This window comes from Micropterus dolomieu, linkage group LG11 (genome assembly GCF_021292245.1).
Source record: "Micropterus dolomieu isolate WLL.071019.BEF.003 ecotype Adirondacks linkage group LG11, ASM2129224v1, whole genome shotgun sequence".
Classification (NCBI taxonomy): Eukaryota; Metazoa; Chordata; class Actinopteri; order Centrarchiformes; family Centrarchidae; genus Micropterus; species Micropterus dolomieu.
Genome location: NC_060160.1, coordinates 2,989,144 through 3,012,584, shown reverse-complemented (window position 1 = coordinate 3,012,584; position 23,441 = coordinate 2,989,144). Strand labels below are relative to the sequence as shown.

The 23,441-nt window shown below is 39.4% G+C and overlaps 1 protein-coding gene and 1 long non-coding RNA gene across 8 annotated transcripts; one reads left to right on the top strand and one right to left on the bottom strand.

Annotated features, from left to right (window-relative positions):
- Positions 1-1,494: 1,494 nt before the first annotated feature.
- Positions 1,495-18,074, top strand: egln3 (egl-9 family hypoxia-inducible factor 3). Its single transcript, XM_046062635.1, has 5 exons — positions 1,495-2,044; positions 12,959-13,078; positions 13,477-13,613; positions 14,942-15,015; positions 16,466-18,074. Exons 1-5 carry the CDS (start codon positions 1,679-1,681, stop codon positions 16,498-16,500), a joined length of 732 nt encoding a protein of 243 aa, XP_045918591.1. The 5' UTR covers positions 1,495-1,678; the 3' UTR covers positions 16,501-18,074.
- On the bottom strand, positions 14,798-22,203 carry LOC123978968. Of its 7 annotated transcripts, none has more exons than XR_006827105.1 (8): positions 21,630-21,649; positions 21,416-21,483; positions 21,221-21,300; positions 19,531-19,586; positions 17,777-17,855; positions 16,445-16,581; positions 15,093-15,150; positions 14,798-15,008 (listed from the first exon to the last, which is right to left on the bottom strand). It is a non-coding gene; the product is annotated as an uncharacterized LOC123978968 (long non-coding RNA). The 7 variants fall into 7 exon arrangements; XR_006827106.1 differs by having other exon boundaries at positions 21,635-21,649; XR_006827100.1 differs by lacking the exons at positions 21,416-21,483; positions 21,630-21,649 and adding exons at positions 21,762-21,876; positions 22,089-22,203 and having other exon boundaries at positions 14,799-15,008.
- Between the last annotated feature and the right edge of the window lie 1,238 nt (positions 22,204-23,441).

Below are 23,441 nucleotides of genomic sequence, written 5' to 3'. Positions count from 1 at the left end.
ACGGTGTGCCTATGTTGTGACTTCCTAGTAAATAAACTGCTGAATACTAGTTTATGTTGCTTTTGTTTAAAATGTAGTCTGCATGTTGTGAAAAGGCCTCTCGGTCATTTCCGTCTATACGTTGAAATGTTTGACACAATTATAAACAACAGTCGGTGTAATAATAGATGCAACTGGGCTACTCTGTCCCCCCTCTCCTCCCTCTCACGGCGTACATCACATCCAGCACGTCCCCTTGGTCTCCCCCATCGCATACTTTCACTATAAAGCCAACACAATGGGACCGGATGTTCAAACGTAAACCTTCAGAATAAAAGCGTCGCTCTCCAATGTTGCTGATGCGCTTGGAACTTAAACGGTAGCCTCATGGTTGGTTATATTAATAAAATATATCATTGTCTTATTATTATATATTGATATTTTAGTGCACTTGATAAATTTAGCTTGTATAATGTCACAAAATATTCAGAATCAGGTCTCTTGTCAGGTACATTTTCACAAACATGTCTCTTTCACAAACAATGGTCTGAAGGGTACTTGTGTAGCGCCTTTCTAGTCTTCTGACCAATCAAAGCGCTTTTACACTATCTCACATCCACCCATTCACACACATTTATACACAGATGGAACAGCCACTGGGGGCAATTTGGGGTTCTGTATCTTGGAGCCCAAGGACAATTCGACACACAGACTGAAGGAGCCAGGGGATCGAGCCGCCGATCTTCCAAATAAAGGGCAACAAGCTCTACCTCCTGAGCCACAGCCGCCTTACAGTACACATATACATAAGTATAAAAATTAAAAAATAGTAAAAAGTATGCTAAATAATACAATGTGTGTATATATTATCATATTCATAATATGAGCAATAAAGAATTAGTGCAATGTACACTGTTCAGAGTTGTTGAGACAAAATAATCCAAATACCCACATGTGTATTACATTTAAAATTAAATAAAAAAACTGAGAAAAATCTTATCATTCGAGTAGATGAAATGTGAGAAGGTTTGGTATTTTTGCTTGATAAATCACTTTCATGAATAGTACATTGTTGATACATTCATCCAGACCGACTTAACAATTGCTATTTATGTGAGAGGTCACACCGTCTTCTCCACTCTTCCATCGACATTTTCGGTCAATCGACTAATTGGCTTTTCCAGCAAAAGCGCAAAATTGTGTCACCTTCCTTACTGGTTGAGCTAATTTTTAAATCTATTTTTATGTGATTCGTTTATTTTCATTTTCACCCCCCCCAAAAAAAACTGTTGAATATGAACTTCTACCAAGAAATAACGTAGCACAGTACGTGGCGGTTGGCCTAAATGGGGACAAACGTGTGAAATAATATGCAAGGAAAGGAATGGACTGCTGATCTCACCCAACAGAGCATTTATTTTGAATTCAAAATCGTATACGCAACCGGAAGCAGCGTATTTGTACACTTGCTGACTTGACAATGTTGCAGCCTTAATAAGAGCTCGGAGATAAAAATGAGTCCAGACACGCAGGATCAATACAAACCGGCTCTTCTGCTTTTACTGTTGAATTTGAACAGTCAATCAAACATCACATGAGCGAGACCCGGAGGGAGAAAGACTTTATCTCAGCCCACCTGTCATATAAAATCAGTTCTTTTGCTGTCTAAGAACTTTGAGTCCTTCACTCTCAGTCTGAAATGCCTTTAATCGAGCACGTAGGACTTCGGGACTCGGACCTGGAGCGTTTGGCGTTGGAGCGGGTCGTCCCGGGCCTGCTGGATCAGGGCTTCTGCTACGTGGACGGTCTCCTCGGGGAGTTGGCCGGGGACGCCGTGCTGGATCAGGTGAAGGAGATGCACCGGTCCGGAGCGCTGCAGGACGGCCGGCTGGCCGGCTCCGTTCCGGGCGTCCACCGGAGGAGCATCCGCGGGGATAAGATCGCGTGGGTGAGCGGGTCGGAGCGCGGCTGCGAGGCGATCAGCTTCCTGCTCAACCTGATCGATAAACTGATCTCCGTGTGCGCCAGCCGGCTCGGGGGCAAAGCGATCCGGGAGAGATCCAAGGTGAGCCAGGCCAACTGCAGCGCGAGTCTGGAAAATCAAGATATCGATCCAAATAACAGACCAAAAAGTATATTAATAATTATTCATAAGGAGTGGGACGCAACAGAACAAGTAGAGAAACAAAGTTGACGCATTTTAGGCTTGATTTTAATTGATCTGTCATTTATTGATCGATTTAAAAGTTCTAATCGACACACATTTGTTGATATTTGACTTTATTTTTAAACTGCAGGATCTTAATTAAGCACAAGCTGCTCTTACTGACTTAAAGTTTCTTGACAGAAGACAATGAAATGCTTTGTTTGTCATTACAGCCACAACACATTAATGGCATGAGAGGGTGGAAGTAAACAAACGCAGAAAGTTTCATCAGAGATAATAAAATATATTCTGTAAAGTTACAGTAACAGAAATATATAAAAGTACAAAATCAAAAATCAATAGTGCAAATTTTCCCGCAGAAATCTGAATAGTTTTATCTCAAATCTACACACAAGTCGTCAAGTCTCACCCAGCAATGCGTTTTACTTGGTGAATATGTTTTACAGGTTTATTTTGTTTCTCTTTTAGAAAGGAAACAGCAGATTCTGTGTAAATAATGTCTTAATATGTATAAAAATATAGATTTTCACATAAAGGCCCTGCACACCCATCTGCTCAGGATGACGTTTGGCAGATACTGGAAATGTGGTGATGTCACTGAACTTCATGGACTTATTAAACATTAAAGATGTGATTTTCCTGCCCCAGCAGGTGCAACCAAGCTGACAGGGGACTCATCAGCCAAAATAATCACTTGTGTGTGTGGACCAGATGTGTGCAAGGCCTTTTTAAATGTTCATTATGACACCTGTAAAGGTGGGTTTATACTTAATGCGAGAGGTTAACGAGGGTCCCGCCGTCGATACTATATAATCTATGGTTTAATTTCTCAACAGATACCAGATTAGATATCATGTACACTATGATTTAGAGCGACGGTCTCGCCGTGTCTCGTTGCTGAACAGGAGCCTGCTGACGTGCAGCTGCCGTGTCGTGTTCACAGTGACAGTGAGCAGACGTCTCTGTCTGACGCGTTTGTTTTAGTGAATAGCAGCAGATTTCTGAGCTTTCTTCAACTAACTTCACCGTCAAATAACTGCGGTTTTTAAGTCAGATTTTAAACGTTTTTTCGAGCTTTTGTTTACGTATTACAAAATTGTTTCGGCTTCTCTCGCTTTTACAGACTTTGTGCTCACGCCGTTCAGTAATGCTGAGGTCGGACACTGGGCTGGACTCAGGTTGCATGCAGGTGATACCAGATGCATCAGATATTTGTCATTTAAGGCTTTTCCTGGTTTGGTCATTCATTCAGGACGCTCAGTATTTGTCTTTTAACAGCTCATCCCATTTACTTGCTCTCCCAATAACTATTAACCTCCTCAAAATGTTACTCGGCTCTCTTGTGGTCCGAAAGATGCCCCACACTTGGTGCCAACGCTGGGTAGTATTGATAAAGAGGACTGTGTTATACTCGATGCATTTGCTGCATCTCAAAATGAAAGAAGAGCAGTGAGCTTTCGTTGAAAACTACGTCAGTCTTCAGATCACAAAGCGACGCTGACCGAAGCTTTTGTTTTCGCTTGACGGAAACATGTTGAAATGGGTGAGGTGTTGTTGGAGAGGCCCTATAGTATGTTCCTCCTTTTTAATGTGTAGGCCTTTTGGCTGCAGTCCAGCGGCGCTCTCTGGGCCCTGAGCCAAGGCTTCAGAAACCAGAACACGCTCCAGGAAGGACGGGAAATTTACTGAACCAGTTCAGGTCCTCAGTGTGTCCTCTGGTGCTGCAGCATGTGTTGATTAATCATACAGGCAGACGTGTTGGGGAACGTGGATCCAAGGATTTACCGGGAACGCTCCATCTTTTCCCAGAACAAATACCTCCGGGAGCACATTTACATTTAGCATTCATAATCAATAGCTTATATAAACGTTGAATAAATTAGTTATAACACACAATAATGTAGTTGTAAGCAGATATAAGTGTTTATTAATGTATTTATCAACAGCTGTAACTCCTCCAGAGGAGTTAATGAATAGTTAATAAATGAGAATGCAGTAAAACACAGTTGTATAATATAAAATATATAATCATAGCAGAAGGTATAATTGTTGACAAATGCTGTGCATTGATAATAAACACTTTGAGAGTCCAGACCTTCGTGCCCAAATCACAGAGCAGTGTTTGTTAGGTGAAGCATAGAGTTCTGGTAATGTCTTGGCCATCAAAAGAAAGCCATCTGGAGGCATTGTTAGCCATACGTCATTTAGCTGCCTGCATATTTTCATCTCAGTAGCTGTTTTGTTTCGGCTTCTTGTCTGATTTCCTGTGAGATTGTAGATTAATTCACTTTAATTTAATATGTTTTAAAGCAACGTCAGCTAAGTAAGCTTTTTGCTAACATTGCTAGCAGAGCCGAACGTTACAGAAATACCAAATTCTGCTTATTAGAGCATCATCAGGTAGAGAAGTGAGTATGTGGGATTATTTTCTGTCTTTATTCAAGAGCGTTGTCTTTCATTGTGCTCTAACTGTGTGCTTGGTGTCAGATATGTTGTCGCTTGCGCAGATTTTCCTGCGCTCCAGCTTTCAATATCAAGCACACCCACATTGAGTCAGTGATCATTTCAATGGTGAACACTTAAAAACAAACTCCGAGAGCAGAGCAGAAGTCTGAGAGCGTTTTTACGAGGGCAAGCGGTACAAAATGCGACGGTGAAATCAATAATTCATCCTCCGATATGAGCTTAACTCACATATGAGCTTAACCAATCAGAGGCCGAGTAAGCACTAATGCTTACTCACTCGCTCACGTACCCACTGATTTACAGTATCCTTACTTCCCACACACAAATTCCCAGCGTGTCCACCCCCATCTCTCCACATGCAGCAGTGTGAGCCATTATCAGTGTGTGAGTTATCAGATGGAACTTCTTAAGAAAACAGGTCAACCCAGTTACAATAGAAATACACACACACACAGACAGGAGATGCTGCAGGAGAATAAACATTCAGCAGGATAAAGAAGCTTTTGTCTTTTTGCAGTTGTTTGGAGAAAAGTAAAAACATATAATAAACATTCTGTTTAAATCTCAGCAACATGATAGAGTTTCATAACTGCTCCTCTGTAAATTGAAACAAGGGCTGCAGCAGCAATCGATTATTTTAGTAATCGAGTATTCTACTGATATTTCTATCGGGTAATCAGATAAAAATACTTTTACTTTGGACACTTTCATTTTTGTCTTTTTCTGTGGCCTGTCTCTTCTTCTTCCCTCGCTATTTTGTCTCTCTTCCTCCCATTTTGCAATCCGCGCCATCAAATCACATCATAATGTGCTGTATGTAGTTAAATAGATTAAACAAAGATGTTTTTTTCCGTAATCGAGTTACTTGAGTTTCTCGTTGAATCGTTTCAGCCCTAATTGAAACAATTTCCAAAAGCTAAATTAAAGCCCTTGGGCGAGTCGTCGACTGATACGGGTTTTTCTGTGGCTGATGCTGATATTTAGAGAGCGGGGCGAGCGATAAATAATGCCGATATTAAAACAAAGAACAGTCATGTATAATTGATTTTTCCATGCAGAGTACAATCTAATATACATGTTATCACAGCCAGTAAGGTGTTGTTTTAGATGGAAGCTTTTTTAATGAATGAAAAAGAAACGTGACTGGTGTTTAAGGGAGAGTGGGGTACAGTTTCTAAGGAGTGACGTCGTCCAGTTGCATGATTTTCTACAGTATAACTATCTATATTTTACACTAGCCAGTAATAAAGGCACTTTTTCACCACCTTCCCAATACTTACAAGTGGGATCGCTAACAACGTTAAATTCATCCTCACGCAGCTCAAACGATAACAATTTTTTTTTTTTTTTGTAGAAAAAAAATATTCCTTCAAAGTTCTCAAATGTTCAGTGAGCACAAACATCCAAACAGAAACTTTTATTTAAACCTGGCAAAAGTTCAGGAACTATTTAATCAGAGAATACTGTAATTAGACGAGATTATGGATCTGACCAGATTAGGGCTGGGGGGTATATCGGTATATTTTAGGTAATGCCGTTTATGCCGATTATAGTTTGATGTTGAGTTAATGTGTTTCCGTAAAGTCATGTCAGTGTTTGCTCCTCTCTCTCCCTCACCGCGAAGCCCCGCCCTCTGTGTCTGTGTCCGTCTACTCACAAACTCTCTAACAACATGGAGGGAGACACAGTGCTGGCTGAGGACCTGGCTTGTAAAAAGAAAAAACGCAGTTCAGTCAGAGCGGAACCAATTAGTCAATCAACAAAAAAAATTACCAGGAGCTATTTTGATATTTCAATAATTATTATTCTCAGTAAATACATAATTTAAAAATACATAAATGAACACCCAAAGAAACAGTAGGACTTAAAAAATGAAAATGCAGAATTAAACATATGAATTTACAAATCAATTCATCATTCTAATCATTTCTCAAGCAAAAATGCCAAATCTTTATTTCTAGCTTCTTATTTCTTAGGATTTGCTGTTTTTCTTTCTGTGACGGTGATTTGATATACTTCAACTCTGGACTGTTGTTTTGGCACAGTGGCTAGTTTCAGCCCAAACAAACTTTGGACAAGACAAGGGGAGTATCTCGTGATTGCCTGTATGAAGTGGAGGAGTAATCGCAGCCACAGATGATAAAATATCTACACTGTCGGGCTGTAATTATAGGTATCATGTTATCAGATTGTTTTAACACTCATATTTCTGGCAGTATAGGCCTCAAAATCCCGTGTCATTTCATCTTTTAGTAGTTTACCCCTCGGTTTGGAAAGCGCCGTGTGAGATCGACGCTCACAGATGTCGTGGATCCAGACAGACCTGCAGCCTCACGCTCCACACGTAGCTCTGCCATTAAACCGTCAGCAGGCTGGAAAGCTGCCAAACAACTGCTCAGACCTCTCTACACTCCCTCCCTGCTCCCTCCTACTACACAGATAAGATAAAGTTGAATTAAAAATAGCTGTCGGAGGCGTTTTTGTTTTGAATCCTCCCCCCCCCCCCCCCCCCCCCCCCCCCCCCCCTCTGTATCATTTCCTCTCCGCCCAGCCCTCTTGTGTTTCTCTGCATATTTTCACTCCATAGGAGCTCAGTTGCATGATGATGATGATGATGATGATGATGATGATGATGAATGGTGTGTGTTTGTGTGTATGTGTGTGTACGTGCCTCAGCGCGGCGTGTAAACAATCTTGCGTGATTTCCCAGCTTCCCCTCACCGCAGACTGCCTGTGGTTTCAGAGCAGGTCAGCCGCTCTTTATCAGCGCTCGGGCTTTGTCGTCATTGGCAGCCAAGGAGACCCGACCTACGTGCAGCTCTGGAGTCCCTCGCACGCATGCTGACGGGGGGCTCGACTCCACCACCCCGCCCACTAACCTCCCTCTTCGCATTAAGAGCAATTCATAAATACGTCGCTGTGATTGCACGCGATGCATGTGTAAACACAGACGTCAGGTGGCAAGCGCTGACGTCAATAAGGTTACTAAAGGTGTGTTGTTTTTGTTAATGTTGCGTTCAGGGACCCGCGTGTTTGATGAGGGTTAATCTACACTGTGACCTTCCTGTATAAAGTGCTGTTTGTGTGTGTTGATGATCGTGAAGCAAATGAAGGGAACGGGATGTGAGATTTTTACGACGCGTGGGGAGGCCCTCGCACCTTTTTGTTTCACAATAAGAGGGGTTTCACAATAAAAGCTCCTAACGAGAAAGGGGAAGTCATTGATTACATGGTTGCAGGTTAAGACGTCAGTGTGTTGTGGTTTGGTGTACTTAGTTTTTGTTTCCTTATTGAGCTTCCACGAACACACACAAAAAGCCACGTTCAAACATTAATCAGGTTCATACATGCGGAGGATTAGATGAAGGACGTTGCGTGAGATCTGCGAGTAATCATCGTGGTCACGTGAGCGACGCAGACGTCAGTGAAATGTTACAGATTATGGAGTTTGGTGTAAATCATCTTAGGTTATTTTGAAGTGGTTTTGTAAAGGAACGTGTCTCTGTTACGAGGGTTAATCTTCCCTATTTGATAATTGTGCTGTGTGATAAAATGTTTTCACATTAATATTTCATGTTGGAAAATGCTGTTTATTTTTTAAAATACAAAAGACAGCTCTCATATGGTAAATCATAAACGGTTATACTAGTGGAACCAAATGCATTGAGGACATTTTAACATATCAAGGACATTTTGTTACACTAGCTTCAAGTTGAGAAATAAAATATTAACAAATTTCCAAGATCTTCTTCCACTTAACAGGATGATTGATCCCTTTGCTATTCCATGTCATGAGACTGAATTTAATGTAACACAAGGGTTTTACTGTAAGATATAAAGTTAAACACTGACTCTTGACCAATCTTTAAACAGAGGCTTTCCCTCCCATCTCACAAAGGACTTCTTGCTCTTCATTATCAATATAAAAATAGCTTCTTTAAATTCAGTTGCTGTTGACAAGAAGAATTTGGTCTGTGTGGGGGCCAAGCGTCAACTTTTCCAGCAGGGTTAAACGTTACTTATGGTCGTTTTCTCTTCTTTTATTTACTTATTTGTACTGTTAAAAATTATGTATACATAGAAATATAAAATACAGTGCTTTAAATGTCTTTTATAAAACAATAACCAAGCCTTAAATCTTGCTGCACTTTAAAAGTTTGAGTTCTTAAATCAGTTTCTTAAAGAAAAACATGTCTCAGACTCACTGAGATGTTGATGTTTTAGCTTTGCTGACGTGTTTTGGTTGAAGTTACAGTGGACAGTCATCTTTCCAATAATCAAAATAAACCCTGATATGCTGCAACCTTTTCCCTCCATACTTTATCATCTCTATATAGTCAGTAATGTTAATAAGATTGTACAAGAAAATGACGCTGGTATTTTATATTGACTTAATATTGTCTGAACCTTTTTTATAAATGAAGTTTAAATGCAAACTCATGGAAGGTCGTAAACTCCTGCACACAGCTGCAAGTTTCTGTGAGATATAGTGAGTTTAAAGGCTGATGAAGGTTTCTGACAACATAAATATAAATTAATACACAAAGAAGTACTTCATGCCCCTAAAATACTTCAAACAAAATGAAGCCGTACGGGTGAAATGTCCTGTAATGACCTCGCAGAGGTGGTGTGTGCGGGTGACCGGATCAGCTGTTTGTTTTTCCTGGAAGGAAATCCACAGTTTGATCCTTTGTTGACTTTGACACAGAGTTTCATGTCTGATGGTCGTCTGCTGCGCTCGGCTTATCAGCCGCTTCCTGCTCGGGTCAAAAGGTCGCAGCGCTGCAGGGAGGGGACGCAGGGAAACCCCCCTCGTGTTCTTTGGAAAACGTTTTCCATTTTACAGAGAATAGTAGTATGTATGTATGTATGATTTTTAAGTATTCGTAAGCTTTCAGGGTTCAATCTCTGAAGTCTTTTTGTCATTGTCGTTATACAAGCATTTGTACAATGAACTAATTTAATAAAGTTGGTTGGAGAAAATTGAGTATATTTACAAGCATTAGTCGTAATCAGAGTCAGACATGCGAGGGCTCGTTGTTGTTTTTTGTCAAATATTTAATAAAATATGCAAAAATATTATGAATGTAAATATGAATATAATATCTTAAATATCCCAGTAAATAAAAGGGTTCCTGCGGATGTTTGTGGAGAAATATCTGGTAATATTGTATTTGTCAAAATGTTTGTGATACACGACTAGCATCCAGGATTTCTATTCAAGCTACATAATTTATATCTAGACTAGGTTATATACGTTATACATTTTCAAAACATTAAAGAAAGGAGAAGAGAATTAAAAATAAGAAAAAGATGTCCAGATGTCCACTTTCTTCGTACTTCTAAGAAAGTCTAGTCTGCTTATTAAAAGTTGAGTTTAATGGATAAATAAATGGATATTCAATAATTAAATGAGGAAATAATTAAATAAATAGACCTGTAGATGAGATTATGTCAAAATAAAGACCAGCATCATGAAAGATGCATACAAATCTATACAAAAAAACCCTACATTTTATAACAAACACTGTTTTATTTGTAACTTTTAGGAAATAAACTACAGAAATCTTACCTCAAAGTCGACTTGCTAACTTTTTTTCAGCGCTTTCAACAGCATCTCTCCCTCAGCGCATGTTACGATGCAAACACCATCCACTGACGATGACAGTGAGATGCAGTTTAAAGTTCCTAAAAGGCGAGTAAGTGGACTTGAGTTAACTTTTTTTCCCAGTTCAAGTGTGTATATATATATATATTACAGAAATATATTTTTACACCTGCCGCCTTTCTTCTCCGTGTCATGATTTCCTCCGTCATGTCGTCGGTGCTGTTTGTTTGTCAGCAGGATTAATAGCAAAATTTTAATTACTCTTGATGGAAAGGGGTTTAGCACGAGGCGAAGAAGAACCATTAGATTTCTGAGCGGATCCGAATCACGGGACAGATTCACAATTGTATTTCACTTCCGTTAACATTGCGAGATCGCCGCGACTACACATGCAACAAAAACATAACAACTGCAACAGGTATGTAAGAAAGAAAAAAAAAAAACAATCATGGGAGTGATTTTTTTCAGATGAATCCACTCTCTGAGTGTTAATAGTTAAATATTAGTATCGGAAAGATTGAAAACTGTCAACCAGAACTATCATAAGCCTGTTTTCCTGCAGTCTTTCCAAGCATCACTTCAAGAGCATAAAATCTCAGATTTAGTTGTTGTTAGTCAGACCGTGTAGAAGACCTGTCAATCATCGTGGGAGTGACAGGAGGTGGTGGGCGGGTCTACACCACCCTGATTGACACTTTGAGTCTGGTAACAGATTCCTGACTGCGTCTTTTAAACTGTCTGTCTCTGCAGAGTCATTAAGGCTTCAACTGATCTCATCACTGCTGCAACGCCAAACGAGGCTGAACACTCACACACACACAAACATGAACACACGAACACACGTGTGCAGTATGTGTACGTGCAGCTGAAGCCGTAGGCACACAACCACAACACACACCCCTGATGTACACAGAAAATATTGGCAAATAGCCAACCACACACACACATGCAGACAGACACGCACGCAGACATTCAGAGGAAGTTTCTGTAATCATGTCTGTCAACACAACTGACCTTCAACAAATCAGCTTTTATCAGTTTTAACAGAAACTGTCACAGCTCTGTACTCTTGTTCTTCTTCAGCACTTAATCCGGCACTGTGTTTCGTTCTCAAGTAAATACTTTTTTTTTGTATTTTCTATCAGAGTGAGAAGAAACATCAGGGTATCACTGAAATTGTTTGATTCACCAAAATCAAAACTCCACTTTTTTTTAAAGTAAACTATACTTTGAGGAATATAAACATATTCTTTTTTTATTTAACAAATCAAGTTTTTTAAAGTGCTTTGGGTTTTTTTTTTTAATACAAGCAGCTGTGCAAGAACTTCATCAAAATAAAATACAGTTGGAAAATTGTAAACTTTTAGATTGAAGTCAGAAACGATGTGATCAAAGACTTTCAGTACTTCAGTCAGTAAAGCTCATAGTGGCATCTAATGTACCTAATCAGTGTTTTGAATTAGAAATAAATGGTAAGAGAAAAGAGAAATTATGGTAATTATGGAAAAATAAAAATTCTTTTCTGTTTCCCTTTGAGCTTCTTCTTACAATATACGTAAACAGACTCCATGTTTGACTAAATATTATCAGATCTGCAAAGGTCGTCTCCTAAGTGGGTAAACGGTAGTGAGGTGCAGCTCAGACGCAGGTCACGTTAGGGTCATTTGCAGAGCTGAAGTAACCCAAAGGTCGCAGCCAAAGATAACATGTTCCTGTATTGATCCCCCGTAGAGGAACCCTGTGACTCTCCAAAGCAACACGTTAAACTCGTTAATAGGTCTTAACACATGTATAGAGAGGGGAATAATATGGAATCTCACTATAAGAAAGTGGACTTCAGATTTGGTTTGGTACTACACGGTGTTCTCACTCTCATTTCTGCAGTAAATATGGCAGCGTGAGACATCCTGAGTGTCCTGAAGCCTTTCTTCATTAATAAGCTCATCTATGATGCCTTCAGGGTTAGGGTTAGCAGCAGGACACTACAAAGCGAAAGCTCGTTGACAACTGCATTATAAATCTGGACATTTTGGTCCCTTACGAGCAAAAAAAAGTTTTAAATCTCCTATTAAGATGTTTGTTTTATTACCTTCATCTATTCTTCCACAGGCTGGATTTTGTCTCTTGTTTGACTCCTGTAGTTTTGTAGGGCCCTATGAAATCCGTTTAAAAGTTTTCCCAAATTCTGTGTTTTGCAATTTAAGAACACTGTATTCAGTTAATTTTGAATTAAAAGTTGAATTAATATTCAAATGTATATGCAATTGTTTATGCATTGCAACAGTAGGAAATTAAAATACTATTTAACAGGTGAAAATTCACAAATGCATTGTTATTGCGATACATGTACTGCGAATTGTCCCCCTGTTAAAAAGGTTATTTCTAGATTACTGACAGATCTGATGGAGGCTAAGCCCCGCCCTCTGTAAAACACCAACACGGAGGGCAGAGGTCCGAAGCAGCGTGCTAGTAAAAACACCAAATCACAGCAGTACTTTTTGGTTCTTTTAGCTTGAGTGCTGTGGATAAAGATGTGTATAATGCTGGGGAGAACACTGATTTCTCTAAATTTCATCCGTGTTTTACAGTCGAATCCATTTTTATCATCAAATAATGAGATTCCGTTTTTCTTTTCTGCATTGCTTTTGAAAGTTGCATCTTACTGTATGGAAATAAACAGTTTTATTGTTATAGCTGTAATACTGAGGTCTAATCAGACTGTGTGCGTCTCCCTTTAGGCCATGGTGGCGTGTTACCCAGGAAACGGGGCGGGCTACGTCAAACACGTGGACAACCCGAACAGCGACGGACGCTGCATCACCTGCATCTACTACCTCAACAAGAACTGGAATGCCAAGGTGCGTTCAGGGACCTCTGCTCATTACTGAAGTCTGTCTTCTGTGTTCGATCTTTTCATTGATCTTGTCATCTGTGATTAAAAGTGAAGATTGTGAGACTTTCCTGTCTGACGAGGAAATAAATAGTGACAGCCTCTTTGTTGTGATGGCGTTCGACTCGCCCAGACTTGATAAAATCAGAAGAGGCGATCAGACGGATTTGAACTTGTCAACACTTTCAGTTACCTGAGGACACCTGAATTTGATGTGGGGAGATAACGGGATAAATTAAGCTATGATGTCGTGGCGACAGAAGTAAAATAACAGTGAGAGAGAAGAGCACAGAAATAATTTAGACTACTTATGTTTAATTCAAAGTTTAACATATTTGTAAAACACTGATCTGCTTTCCTCTCCAGGACCACGGCGGCATCCTCAGGATCTTTCCAGAGGGGAAATCCTATGTGGTCGACATCAAGCCGCTGTTCGACAGGCTGCTCTTCTTCTGGTCCGACCGCAGGAACCCACATGAGGTGCAGCCCTCCTACGCCACCAGGTAACCAACCAGTCAATCAACCAACCAACCGATCGATCGATCACTGATCATGACGCTAATGAGATTTGTTCAATTCGTGCTGGGAGGAAGGAAAGTGGTTCTCTTCGACTCTATGAAATTTCCATTTAGTGTTGTTGTGCAAACATCCTTTATCTCCCACTGGGGATTATTGATTGATTGAGTTAATCCCAGATGACTTTGGATACTTATGTAAAATTAAGGAATCCTGCACAGCCTGTTTCAGTTCTCACTTAATCTGAGTCAGAAGTACTTTATTGATCCCTGAGGGGTTGTGTTACAGCCAGCTGATCATGTTGCTCATGAAGACACTAAAGAAATAAAAAATAAAATAAATTTCAACTTTTTAAGTACAGTATTTTACAGTATGTGACAGAAGTACAATGAACAAAAAGTAGTATTAATGAGTGCTGGTAATGCTGACCGATGAAGTGAATTGGAATCTTAAAACTGCAGTATTGACCCAAAACTAATTGAAGATTTGCCTTAACCTGCTCTGCTTATTAAATGAATACTTTACTCTAATAAATGTATCAGCCTGCATAAGACAGGCATGATTATAAAATAGGTAATTTGCGTCTTTAAAACAAGATCTACTTCAGATCTTCATTTGAGTAAAATAAATCACCGTGTTTAAAAACGAAAATATAAAAAAACTAAAACTTTTGCATTCAAAAATACTGCATTGTAGAGAATATTTTACTCTTAAGGCAGAGGAGGAAAAGTAGAAAGTATCCTAAAAAAAAGGTAATACTAAAACTGCAGTAGTGATAAAGTCAGTTCACAGGATTGGATGCTGCTCTGTCTCCCAAAGTGATTGACAGGTTTAATAAAACAGGACTCACATTAGACAACTGAATTTACTTGACTGATGTTCTGATTCCATTAAGTTTGTCTACATGAGTAATCTTTAGAAACACAAAACTTTCTGCTGTTTTGGCTTTTAAAAGTAGTTTATTTTCACTGAGAGGGAGGAGAGAAACGCTTCATCTACAGATACGTGGCGCCACCCGCTGGTGTGAGTGTGTAATAACAGTACTGAGGCCCATATGAGGCTTGGCTTCTTTTAAACTCAGATTGGTGATTAAGAAAACATTTCTTATTCTGTCACTGCAGAGAGTTGGCAGGAATATAGTTGACGATGTGTGAAATCAAACACATAAAGAGGCAGTGTTTTGGCAGACAGGTGCTTTAATCACAAAACCTGTTTAAGAAAACATGCTGGGGGGTTTGAATTCCCTTTACAGACACTGTGATGGTGAAAAACTACTTAGCGTTGTAATAAACATCAGTGTTGTTGTTTGTTTCAGGTACGCCATCACAGTTTGGTATTTCGACTCGGAGGAGAGAGCCGAGGCCAAGAGACGCTTCAAAGACCTGACAGGTACAAACACACAGAGGACACAGTTATGAATATTTTGGACCCCTTCAGCAGCTGCAGTCCATATTAAAAATACTCACAGTACCACCAACAGAAGCTTACGCCACATCCAGTAAATTAATGTTGGAGTTTCTCAGTCTGTAAGGAAACAATGAGGCAAAACATTTTAAAAACACGTTAAAACTATTGTGCCTCTTACTCTGTACAAGACACTAGATAAGGAACTTTCTCACATACATACTTTATACTTACATGATCTATAAATACTGTATAGGACATTTACGAGTAAAATATAATTTTAAAAACAATCTAATAATTTGTATATCGATAATCTAAAGCAGCACCTTGAAGCATTTTGTATAGAAACATGTCAAAGGCTACGTACAAAATATAACAAATGAAAATGCATTAATGGAAAATATAGAAAACAGAACTAATGTGACATAAGGTTACCGGGTTATTTCACCCAACGGTTTCACGAATGCTTATATTCATTTGTCTGACTTATCAATATTTTAAAGGCTAACTGTGGTGTTATTTAATATTTTGACTTTATCAATCTCATGTGCGGAGCCAAACTGACATGTCAGTCCGCCCCTCAACACTTCCTGTCTTGGTTCCTACTGAAGAAACACAGTAAAACACAAATATATAGTTTTAGGTTTGAAAACCTGTTGCACACTGTAGTGTTTAAACAAACAAACAGGAGGAAATACTACATTTGTTGGGGACTATTTTCAGCGGTGGATGAACATGTGATGCTTTAAGTCACCGATGGGGTTTTAATACCATATAGCGGCGAGAGACGACAAAGTTGTTTTTTTTAATCCCGTTTGTCCATTTAAAAGATAATTTAAGTCGTCAAAGTCGCAGTTTGTGGTAAAACAGTAGAGTTAACATTAAGCTTAGTGTGAAACCGCTCCGTGAACTACATCTCTCGTCTCGCACAATATACGCCAACGCTGTAATGCTAAGCTAATGGTCATTGATTATTTGACTCACAGTCCTTTCATCGCATCATCTACGCGTGCAAGCTCTTTCACGAGAAAGTTATGACGTCACATTCGCAACTTTTGGGTTTGTTGGTTTTGTAATAATAATTTTCACAGTTTGACAAACTGCGTCTTTCGTGACTTGCAAAATTATAGTTTAATTCAGGGCACAATTCAAACACCGTCAAAATATATTAGTTGTCTCTTGCCGTTGACTACAGTGCATATATTTTCTGAAATAAGGTCCCATGGCGGTCCACCGGAAGGGGAGGGACTTGGGCTCTATACACACACACACAGTACTTAGTGGTGGTTTGACTCTGCACATGCTGACAAGAAGAAATATATAGACACCTACTTCAGTTTAAACTACAAAGACGAGACATTTCAGATGCTTTAAATGTCATGACAGACTTTATATTCTAAATGTTTATGCATACCTTGATGTTGATGTGTTTCAGCTTCAACGGGGAAGCAGGGCAGCAGCTCCAGCTGATGAGGACACGCCGTCGGCTGGTGTTTGACGCCCTGATCTGCAGGAGAGGATGGCAGGATATCCTCCCGTCTCTCTAAGCTTCTGGAAAAAGGAAAAAAGAAAAAATTAACCCTGGAGCGGTCGAGGGGGTTTTAACTCTACAATTTGCATCCCCTCGCTGCGCCGGTCGGCGTCCAGGCCGGGAAGAACAATGTGCTGCTGTGACCTGATGATGAGTTCAGGCGACCTGCGACTGCTCTGGACTGTTCCTGCTTTACATGATGTTTGTGCAATACTCTCCGCTGACTTCTGCTGAGACCTTTAAGTTTCTTCGCTTGTGAAAGAAATCCTAACAGCGGTGGTGATTAAACGACCAGCATTAAACGACAAGCGAGAGGCGGAGACAGTTCCAGACGTGATGACCAACTTTGAACGCCTCAACAAGAGAAGAGTCGTAGTACTCTCTTTGAAAGAAAAGCTTAAATTTGTTCACTGAGATTAATTTATTAAGTCCCAAAAGGTCTTTTTATAACTTATGAGCACAAGATAACTTAATTATCTTTTTGGCACAGAGTATAGAAATGTTTAGTGTGTAAAAATTTGTTTTCTTGTGCACAAAAGATTAAAAAATCTCAACTTTCAGGGCCTCAGTAAGAGACTTGAAATGTCAGATTATATTCTAACACAAATTTAACAGCTGACTTTTTCAGCTCTGAACTAAGAACTCATTGTCAAAATGATTCCAAACTTGACTTCCACTCACTAGCTTTCAAGAACAAACCATTAGGCTCAATTCTGTGAAATGAATGAAGAAATTACAGATGCATTAACTACCATGAAGTTTACACGATTACACTGACAGTCGATAAATGAGGTGCCGAATTATCGCCCAGTTTCATCTGAATTAAATTGAAGAAAAATCAAAAAACCTGATGTAGTTTGATTGTCAGGAGCTTATGTGATCACAACTATGCGACATTAAAAGGGAAACATCCATCTGAAAAGTGTGAGTAGAAACGTAAAGTCCGACTCTAAGCTGCTGTTTAGCATTATGACTTTGTGATCTGACCACTTTGGAGACACACATTTCCTTCACTCAAGTTTTTAAAATGGGCGCCAGCATTGTGAGCTCGCTCCGTCCTCCACCGAAGGAGAAGGACGAAGAGGAGATGGATTCCTTTGACGCAGCGGCTGTCAAGAGTGTGTGCATAAGAGCGGATGAATAATCGATGCTCCGCAAAGACATTATTGAGCCCGAGTCGCCGTCCTGAAAGAATAACGCTCGCTGCCAACTTACACTGCTTTTAAAACCGAGCCGTCACTTTCACTGCGGCCGGACCGGGACCACCTGAGTCTTCTACAACATGTTGGTGTACCTGCAACAGAAACACTTTCTCTGTAAACTGCCATGATCTGTACGGACGTGTTGAATACAACTTCCATTTCAAAGACTCTCTTTTTGAACGTGTGTTTTTGTCACCATGCGCCGCAGAAAACTTTAAGATGCAACAAGCATACTGATGATTTATCTCAGTGATTCCCAACCTTTTTAGATTGTGGTACATTTCACCCTAAAATAAAAACCTGGACCCATTTTTCACATGTTTTGGTGATGAAATCTAATCTACTCTGTGCAGTACATGTTTCAGCCGGCTGGAACGTATTCCTTCGGGCTTTATTTTCTAATGTTTCTCCAACACAACAAACTCCTCGCTCCATCTCTGACTCACGTTTCCACTGCGTCTTCCTGCAACAAGAGATTTCAGAGGGACAATGGTCCCCTGAGTAACAGTCTGAGCCTGTCGGTGGCAAGAAGAAACACGTAAAGTTGATGGGAGCAGTTGCCAACAACACCAACCTATGTGAAAATAGGGCCCTTGTTTAAAGAGAAAAAGGAGGAAAGTCTCCATCACAGATTAGCTTTAGTAACTTCTCCCATGTCAGATTTAATCAGAAGGATTTTAAAGGACTAGTTCAACATTTAGGGAAATATTTGCTCCCTTTCTATTAATCCTTCAGCCCCCAAGAACTTTTCTATTCTGAACTATTCTAGATTAGCTTCTAGGTGAACACACAATTAACTGCCAAAAGTTCTATTACTAATATATTTTTATTATTTCAAATGAGAGCTTTTCTTACTGGTTTAAAAGTGGGCGGGGTTAAGTCGCGTACATATGTGCACCAATCACAATTTAGCAACTGAAAACAAGACTGCAGTGATTTCATCTTCTGCTTGAACTGAGAATGTTTGTTTTATTGGGCCGATAGCTGCTTATTTAGACATCAATATTTAATGTTATAGAAAAATACCTTCAGTTTTTGGGGGGGCTTACAGAGTCCGGACATGCTGGCAACCTCAAGGTCGGCTCTCATCTGATTGGCTGAGCACTGATCAGGGTTAAAACTTTCTACTCATGTTGCCTTTATTTCAAAATAAGAGTTATTCGAGGTAAACAAACCAATCCTCCGACTGCACTCAAAGTCTAAACTGGATGCCAATTTAGCCTGATAACCAGTTAAGCCAAGAAAACAGCGCACATGTCTGTACGCCAGAGTATTTACCCCAAATATTTAACAAATCATTGTTTCATAAGAAAAGCTATTTCACCTGTTATTTGTTTATAATGAAAAACCTGACAATTATTTTTCCCGATTAAATGGTGCAGAAAAATTGCCAGATCTGTACGTCACATCTTCAAATGTACAAAAACCCAAAGATATTCAGTTTACCGCGATATGAAAAGAAGCTGAAACCAGGGAATATTTTATATTTGCCATTTTTGCTTTTCTACCGATCAACTCGTCAATGAATTGACTATTTCTTTGAGTCAGTTCCATTCGCTGAAGGACATGAGATGTGCCAAAAAGGTGGTGTTATTCTGTCACACTCACATTAAGATTTCGTTTTTGACCCATGTGGGGTCCACAGGTGAACCACAGGTAGGGAACCACTGATTTAGCTTTTCTTAGAGCGGCGAAAGTGCAAATATCCTAATTTCTAAACAAACCGTCCTTAAAGTCGAATAAGAAAAATAAAAAACTCTTTCATACCCGATTGAGTTTTCTTTTCTTGTGTATCTGCGACTGCAGAAGTCACAAAGTTCAGCCTGAAAAGAAAATAAGTCTGAGCAAATCATTCTTCACTGGTGTAAGTTTGTTTTGACCCACTGTAAGCATCAGATGGGTGGAGTTAGTCAAAAGAACTCATCTTTGACATGGATTATTACAGTAAACTCCACCCGCCTGGTGCTTTAATATGAATAGAACAAACACCAACAGTTATTTCTGATCATATGAGGTATGGGATGAGATCAGCTGTAGCTGACACTAAAATCAGCTGATTGACTTCTCAGCAAAGACAACAGGGAGGAGGAGGATGTTTCTGTGGTGGTTGAAAATGTGACACACACTTGCTGTTTTTGTAAGTTTAGTCCAAAAATAATGGGGCATTGGTTAAGACCTCTGGGACTGAGGCAGGCAGCATCCCCCCCACAAAGACTTTGTCTCCATCTTGTGGCTGAATCGTAGTACTGATCACTGTACTAACAGGTTATCTGCCTGAATAACATGGAGCCCTTCAGTCATAGGATACATTTTTTAATATTTATTTATTATTAAATAAATTTAACATTTATTTATGTCATCTGTATGTTTGTCTACGACGTGTAGCACCTTCTCTCCAAAGCAAATTCCCCATACGTTCAAAAAACGACTTGGCAATAAAGCTCTTTCTGATTCTGATTTATAGATATTAACAGTCAACATGTAAATAGTAAACATGACTGAAACATGGAGATCTTTATAATAAATGTAGATTTTCTTGGATGATGTAGGAGAAGACATTCTGTTGCATTATGATCTGCAGGATCTTGGTTATACTGGTGATAATGCCTTTGAAATTTAGATTTCAGACTAGTTAAGGATGGAAATTCATTTTTTCCTTTATTGCAATCTGGCATGGTAACATAATAAATAGGTTTACTTACAATGCATTCATATTCCTTAGCTTCTGACCTATGAGAACATGCATACAGGCCTAATGGTTGAGGAGTTACACCTGATTCATGTTATTTTAGGCGTTTTTTCCTGCGGATACATTCTCCAGCTGATCCGAGGGAGGTTTGAATAGTTTATTTGGCTTAAGGAGGAGGAGGAGGATTTTCTCAGCCCATAAAAGAACACAATATTTCTCTCTGGAGATGGAGGAGTACAACATTTGCATTAAAATGAAAATACAAGTAAAAGTACCTCAAATTTGTACTTAAGCATAGTACTTGGGTAAATGTAGTATTTACATTGAGAGTAATACAGCATGTTAAATAAATACAATGAAAGTTTTAAAAACTTTATCAGCCTACAGCATTGAAAATACTTGTTTTTACACATGATCTTTTCCTCAAAGAAAAAATAATCAACTATTACTGTTTTTAATTATTCATTACTCAGGATCATTCCATTTTGAATGCTATAATAAAAATTCAATGATGAACATCACAAAAAGTTTGTGATGCTGTAAATGACTCTTATTCAAATCAGTCAAGGAAAACCTGCAGAAATTAATTATATATTCAAATGCTGCTGATCTTCCTTAGTTTTTGTTGAGCGCTGGCACAAAAGCAAGAAATTAAAAGATATTTAACTGTCTTAACAACCTGCTGACCGAACATGACCTGCATGAAAGTGGTAGTTCAGAGAAACCAAGCGAACACTAATAGGTGGAGATAAAATGATTTGCACTCACGTGTAAGTCCCGGTTGATCCTCTGGATGTCTCTGTAGCTCCACTCTCACCACCTGCTCTGTGTGTCAAATGTTTTCAACTCTGTTGGAATTAGAACAAAGCGTTGGGTGAATTTAATCTACCGCTCCGTTTTAATACAGTTACTGTCGAGTCCTGACGTTCAAATTAATTTCTTTTTTTCCCCTTCTCCAGGTACCTTATTCATCTACAGACAAAAACACTGTACCTCCACGCCACACACATGGCGGCACGTGTTGGTTTGCACTGTAGACCACCAGAGTCGGTGCAAAAAAAAAAAATGTTTTGATACTGGGCAAAAATATTCATGTTTTGGCAAAACATAAAGGAAAAGGAGGATAAAGGAAAAACAAACAGATAAAACATGCAGCCTTTTCTCTTGTCAGCCTCACCTCACCTGCTCAGGTAAGCACCGGGTAGCTGGACAGATACAACGCATAAATAATGCAGAATAACTAACAAGGCATTCATTTCTCAATTACTGCTTTTATCACAATTTCTCTATGGTAAATATTTTAGCCAACCTGCGTGTGCACCAACTTCAGCAGTCATTTCCTCTTTCTTCCACAACTGTCCAGTCACTCACAGCCTAACGATGCACACCTGGTGACGCCTGCTGTCCCCGAATGAACAGATGAGCTGCACCAGAGTCACAGGAAAAACAAGACCTTTTTAACAAACAAACCAAATTAACCTGTTTAGAGGAGCATTTTTCTGCCCCCCCTTCTCCCAGGAACAGGGATGAGACCCTGAAGAAACCAAGCAGTGCTCCTGTGCCAAAATATAACTACATGGACTACAATGTTTGCTGTGTGTCAATTAGTTTGTGGTAATCACTTAAGATTAATTACCACGGGAGTCAGTCTTATTCTTCCGCAGGCACTTGGATTCAACCAACTCTTCAGCGCTCCTACACCAAACTCCATTAAAAAGTCTTCCACTTAAATATTAACGCGTTTATTGACAATCACAGCTGCTGCCTAAATTGTAGAGCTTCTCCGAGTCATCACATCAGTGTTATCCTTTTAAAACCTCATAAGAAGCACATCTATACACCAAACTTCATTCAAATATCTGGCACCGCAGTATACTAGTGTACTACAGTAGGCCATGCACATTTTACACATCCTCTCTTTAATTTTGGTTCCTCTTTGTATTGTTATTATGCTGTGTTCCGACCTCCAACTAGAAAAACTATCCTGGAACTTAATATCCTGCCACTTGAAGTCGGTCACTTGTTACGGTCAGCCATGCTTTTCGTTCACTTTCGGCATCACGCACCACCATGCACCTGGAACGCTTTGAGGTCGGAGGTCAGAAGTTTCAACTGGGAAATTTCCCAGTTCCGAGCAGTTCCAGACTGGTCTTAATTGTTAAATTAAAAGGATTAATTAAAAGGATGGCAGCTTTAATGCAAAAAACTACATAAATAGCCTGTACGGTACTAGTTAACTGTGTACCCCTCTAGCTACATCAGTTAGTAACCCTCAAGTCAGTCAATGTTGTAGGTTACACTTCTTAATGCATTTTTAACAATAACTTTTATGCAGAGATGATGACTCTATGAGATTCTTTACTGTAGCCAGCAACAAATTTCCAACCTCCAACTAGACATAAGTTCTAGAAAACGCCACTTGAATTTCCTAAAAACATTTGTACCCGACTTCACGAGTCGCAGCCAGATGACGTCGCACAACAATGTCATGGAAGCACAAATTGCAAATGGTAAAGCATAAACTAAGTAAAGTATTTAATTAAAATAAAACATACTAGTATCAGATATTAAAACTTGTTCTGCATGTAAATTGATGTAGAAATACTTTGTCAGTGTTATTTGGTTGCTGGTTGCAGTAAACAATCTGTGAAAGTCATCTCCTCGGCCAAAAAGTTATTCAAGGAAATGTTAAAAAGGCCCTGAAATGTGAAAACGTTTGGAGATATAGCCTCCAAATTTTGTGGACTTTTGAGGATTACCAGCTGATGTAGCTAGAAGGAAAACAGTTAATAATGAGTAACGTATATTAATCAGTTGTTTTTAATAAAATGGCCATCCTTTTATTTAACACCAAGTGCACTGCTGAGAGTTTAACTGTGCATAAACTTGCCAAAGAAACATGTTTATCACGGTCTGCCATGTTTGTTGTTTACATTTAGCGTCATGCAGCACCACGCAGCTGAAACGCTTTGAGGTCGGATGTCACTCC